At 35.1% G+C, this 5,587-nt stretch overlaps 1 protein-coding gene across 1 annotated transcript; it reads left to right on the top strand.

The window, feature by feature from the left end:
- The first annotated feature begins 722 nt into the window (after positions 1–722).
- Positions 723–3,253, top strand: LOC133859260 (uncharacterized). Its single transcript, XM_062294594.1, has 4 exons — positions 723–882; positions 1,550–1,752; positions 1,848–1,911; positions 2,543–3,253. The coding sequence occupies exons 2-4, from the start codon at positions 1,589–1,591 to the stop codon at positions 2,846–2,848; spliced, it is 534 nt and encodes a 177-aa protein (XP_062150578.1). The 5' UTR covers positions 723–882; positions 1,550–1,588; the 3' UTR covers positions 2,849–3,253.
- Positions 3,254–5,587: the final 2,334 nt, after the last annotated feature.

The following is a 5,587-nucleotide window of genomic DNA, read 5'->3' as shown; positions in this document are numbered from 1 at the left end:
GATAATCATAACTCAAACTAGATTGCAAAAATTTATATAAATTCAAATGCCCTAATCTATGCAAAGTCAAAATACCAAAGACTTTCATGTAAAGTACGAGTGTAACACTTACTATGACCAATGCTATCCAAAATAAAACCCAAATAGTAGAGTAAGAATGAGATCAAATCCATATATTTAACTTCAAACTATGAAATATAAGAAGAAGAGTAAGCGTAACGCTATATACTAAATTACTATTTTATTATACAAAAGTGACATTATCAATTAAATTTTTATTTTTTTATTAACAATGACTGATTTAAAGATGCATTAACAGCACAACGTTATATAGTAAAATAACGATATGGTATATACTATAAGAAAAATATATAAATCTGTGAGTTTTGCGTCACCCAACTTAATAAAAGAGATTTTACCTGCAATATATGGGATCTTATATACCCTTTTTACTCCATATGCTTAAACATTTGTTCTAAAAGGACATTTTCGATGGTACCAAATATCATTTATTATTATTATTATTATTATTATTTAAAAAAAAAAATATTTTCCAAACAAAATTTTACGTCGGAGCCTTTGTCAATTTATTGTAGTAGGAACGTCGTTGAAAAGTAAGCGAGGGCTACAACTTACCCACCTAGGTCCGAAGAGAATCATTTTATTTTTTATTTTTTTTATTATTATTTTTTAATTCAAAACGAAAAATACTCTTTTACTTTTCGGCGAACGCGATAAAATTCTGATTCAACCACCTACCATTGTACCATGATACCATCGTTTCAGCCCCTATAAATTAATCTCAGCTCCAATCTTTCATTCTTCTCCCTCGTGGTTCCGACCTCCTTTGCTTTCTTCTCTCGGAGCGTTCCCTTTTCTTAGGTACTCTCTCTCTCTCTCTCTCTCTCTCTCTCTCTCTCTCTCTCTCTGTGTTTAGGTGTGTTTGTGAATCAGTTCTTTCTCTTTCTACAAGTAGTAAAGTTGTCTTCTTCGCAGATCTGGCCTTTTCTTTTGTTTTTTCCCTCCAATTTTTAACAATTATTCACAAAACCTAGCATCCTGTTTTGGTAACGGATCTGATGTTTTCTTTGGCTGTGGTCGAAATTTCCATTTTGCTGTTGTATTCCACTGCAAATCAATCTGAAGCGGTGCCGATAATACACGCTGAAAAGAGTTTTAGATGTTGAGGAATTTCGTTTCTTTTTGCATGAATCATAACTTTCTTCGAGGTCTGATTCTCAGATCTACTAGTAGCGTATGCGAATCTTGTAGCTGTGTTTGGTTGCTGAGAAAATGAGCTGAAATCGAGAAAAAACGAAAGCAAAATCAGAATTCTTGGTTTTCATGTGTTATGTCTTGTTTTCGTTGGCAAAAATTAAAGTTCGAAGCTCAATTAACCCTTAAATACCGAGATTTGAATTTTTTGTTATTTGTATTCCTCATTCGGTTGTAAGCAAATGGATTTAGATACAAAAGAATGAAAGTTTGCCCTTTTTCTGAGCTATGTAAATCTCGCGTGAATAATCGGCTGAATCTTTTTGTTTCACAGTGCTAACCATAGGCGTTCTGCTGTGATCCGTTTCGGAAGATGAATCACTGTAATTTTCAGCAGAACGCCTTTGTGGCCGGCGGCGAAGAGATGAGGAGCTCCGTCTCGATCTCTGATCTGAAGGGCCCTGTTGTTTGCCCAAAGCCTCGTCGTGTCGGGGTTTTGGCTAACACTCAAGTGAGGCCCTTGAGATGGCACATGAGGTAAGTTTTTAGACCAATTTGCTTTGATTGTGGGTGTTGAATATCACAAGCGTTTGAAGATTCTAACTTGATGGATTTTTGGTTTTGGGTAACAGTCATCACGGTGAGTTTTGTGATTCGAAGGCTGGAGCAGAGCTACTGGATATCATTCTTATGAAGGTGAGTTGAGCTTTTTATTTGGTTGTTTCATTTTTGTGTTTTGGTTTTTAATTGAGATGCATAAAGGATAAATATATTGAAGAAGGGTATGATTTTTTTTTATTTTTTTTTTGTATGGACATTTTTTTGTTTGCAAATGAAGCCAGCAAGTGTTTTTTTTTTTTTTTTGGAATAAATGATCTGGTTTTTTAAACCGATGGATGCATGTTTGATGGAAACTTGATTTTAGTCAAATTTTTTTCCAAAATAGCATGTGAGAAAAAAATTTGCAAAATCATTTTTAAGGGTTCAATTTTCTGGATCGATTCTGGTTTGTTTTGGAAAATAATTTGTGAAAAACTATGCCAAATATTATAAGGGTTCAGTTCTCTCGATATATACCTAATACCTTACTGTAAGTAGTATGTGGCAGCAATTATTTTCTATTGAGAAATGTTTCATGGATAATGGTTTAGGTTCAAAGAAAATTTCATCTTAAGCTGTCATCAGCTGATCTTTTGCTTGTTTACTTGCTAGTCCGTTGCAATTAATTCTTCTTTTAGATGGGATGTTTAGGTTAGTTAATTCTATAATGCTAGGCATTTGCTCTGATCTGGTCTTTTGATTGTGACTGATATCTTGGTTTCTACAGGAGGGTCATGTGGGAGAACTATCTGCAACCCAGTTTGCCTCATCACCACCATATTTTTGTGGGTCTCCTCCGAGCAGATCTGCCAACCCTTTAATCCAAGATGCTCGATTTGGAGATGAAAAGTTGATTCCTATTTCGCCATTGTCAATACCATCTCCATCCGGCGTTTCATCTCCATCGTCATCTTCACGCAAAGGAGGTTGTACTAGAATGAAGTTTGGGCTGAAACCGGCCGCAGTTAGAGTAGAAGGTTTTGATTGCCTCAACAGGGATCGCCAAAATTCCAGCATCCCTGCTGTGGCTTAGAAATCCATCACAGGAAGTGTACATAGAAGGGAGCTAAATGTCAGAATTCATACAAAGCAGACTTAACAAGAAGAGGGAAGTTCGAATATTTTTGGAGAGGATTAAGATCCTTCTGTTAGTAGTGTATATATCATATCTTTTGTTGGTGATCATCTTATTGCTAATATCTCTGTAAGTAGCTTGGTTGAACATGTAAGAGACACCAAACCTTGTGTTGTTTAGAAAGGTTTGAATATTGTTGTGGAGCACACGGCTATTTTGTAATATAAGATGGGGGGTGGGGGAGTGTATTTTTTAGGTGATCACCATGGAAAATTTCTGTATAGAGGCGGATGGTGATTTAATTTTGGTAAAATCTACCCTGTAAATTTGTTTTGATAATTGCTAATGTTCCGGTGCTTGTTATGTTTCTCTGTTCAATATATATGGTTTTTTGCCTTTTTTTGTTAGCTTTTCATACCGTTATATATTTGGTGTAATTTTTCTGTTCCTATTGCATCTCTGGTTTTTATATTTTTCCAGATTAAAAAAAGAAAAGAAAAAAGAATTATTTTCTGCCTTTGTTGTCGACGTTCTAAACCACACCTTCTGTCTGTATACGATGGATGCCCGTTGTTGGTGGAATTTTCTTCTGCCAACTGATTCCTCTAGGCCTATGGTAGCCGTTGTCTTTGGTGTATGTTTATTTCCTATCATTTGATAGAAATTAAATAGAAAAGAAAAAAGAAAAATCTACCCAAGGAAATAGGAATGTTATGTAAAGGGTCGGGACTCGGGGTAATGTTATATATACGACAAGTGGATTTGTAGGAGAAATCTGAGTAGTTTAAATTATTGGATTAGACCTATAAAAAAATAAAAAAAAAAAAAAAAAATTATTGGATTAGGCTTAGGCGGTGTATGAATAATCAAATACTTGGTGCTTTGACAAAATCAAATACTTGGTGCTTTGACAAATTCTCACTCGGAAATTGCCATCTCACCCAAAGTCACGCCAACCCCAATAGTGGTGGAAAGTTTCCAAGAATCCAAAAATTAATTTGGAGGAAAAGACGAATTAAATATTTCAGCTGCCTGCTCTATTCCTCGAAAGGCCACTTGAGAAATTATATATACAAGAAATGAAGAAACCATACACACACATTTGTCTATATCAATGTTAAAGTCAGTCTTAAAGAAACTCAAATTCCTCACCATACCAGAAAGGCATTTCTATTGGTCCTTTCCACCCAATTCCATGGTTGCTGTATTATATGAGCTTTCCCCATGTCCTTCCATTTGGAAAATACGCCATTTTTCGCTCCCAAAGGGATTTGGCCAGGTTACTAAGAGCGCTTGTATACTCCTAATGCATACGAGTTCTCGAGCCAATGGCAGATAAGGATTCACAACAATTAGCTGTTCAAATTGCTAATGCAAAAGAGCTCATACGGAACTCACCACCTAACCAAATAAATTTTAAATTGTTCGGCCACTTATTGGAACAGATAAATCTCATATAGGCTTTCTCACATTAACTGCTAATAATTTGAATAGCTAATTGACGTGGATTTCAATCCCAAAGTTTACAATACAATTACAGTACACATTATAGTTGGACAAAAAGGCGTAGTGGTTATTTGTACTTGAAGGTGATTATGACATTTAGGATGATAATTCCAACTTTAAAGATAAGAACATGTTTTGTTTGTTCATTTATTTTTTCTTGGTCAAAGCGTGAACGCAGATGTGCGAAGACCTTTTCTTGGTCGTTTATGTGTGGGAATGAGGAACTCGATCATTAGACAAAAAGGCTTACTGAGGATCGATCTTCAAAGGGCTTCCTTTTATTGGTCTTGGGCCCATCTATGTCCATCGTTGTAATTAAGCTTCATCCGGTCCTGACAAGTTCTTTTATTTTTATGGATAGGGGGTATAGATAGATAAAAATCCTCTTAAATTATTTATTCAAATTTAGAAGATTTTAGACACGTGATTGTGAGAGGTCAATTATGAGATCCACCTGACCGGATAAATGATTAGATAGCCAAATTTTTATTTGATCAAGTGAGTTCCATAAGCGGTCTCTTACAATTACCTGTCTGAATTCTCTCATATTCAAGCAAATAATTTAAGAGAATTTTAATCTGATACATAGAGGGTTTTAATCATTTGCGGAAGAGCAGCATGCCCCTAAAGTCCTACGATCATTTTTCTCATTTCACATTAAAAAAAAAAAAAGAGAAAAGGGGCAGATGTCATTAATTGAAGGGACTGAAAGAAGAATAACATGGTAAAAAATATTGGTGAATTGATAGGAAAATTTCCTTATTTTCCTTTTTAAACATGTTGCATGCATGCAGCTCTTTCAAGGCTTTTAGAAAACTAGATGGAGAAGTAAATTAAAGAATTTTTTTATTCTTTTTCAAGATGTGAATATATGATCCTTTTCTTCTATTTTCCTTCAAAATTGGGCAAAAAGCAAACTATGAAATAAAGCGCGCAGATGGGTTCCGTGGAGAGTCTCAACCAGACAGACAGGATAAATCGTCAAGCTAGATTTGGTCGGGTCGAGCTGTAAGAAGACGGGTGGGTAAAATGCAAATTTCCTTCGAATTAATACCATTCAATATAACCCAAAAAGAAAGGAATAAAACGTACACCATTTGAACTCAAAATAGCTACATAATTTCAAAGCCCTTTGTGAAATTGTGAGACTTTAATCTAGCTTTAATCCCAAAAGCTCGGGCCGCAGAGTCA

Source organism: Alnus glutinosa, chromosome 2, assembly GCF_958979055.1.
Source record: "Alnus glutinosa chromosome 2, dhAlnGlut1.1, whole genome shotgun sequence".
Classification (NCBI taxonomy): domain Eukaryota; kingdom Viridiplantae; phylum Streptophyta; class Magnoliopsida; order Fagales; family Betulaceae; genus Alnus; species Alnus glutinosa.
This window is presented reverse-complemented; position numbering and strand designations above follow the sequence as displayed.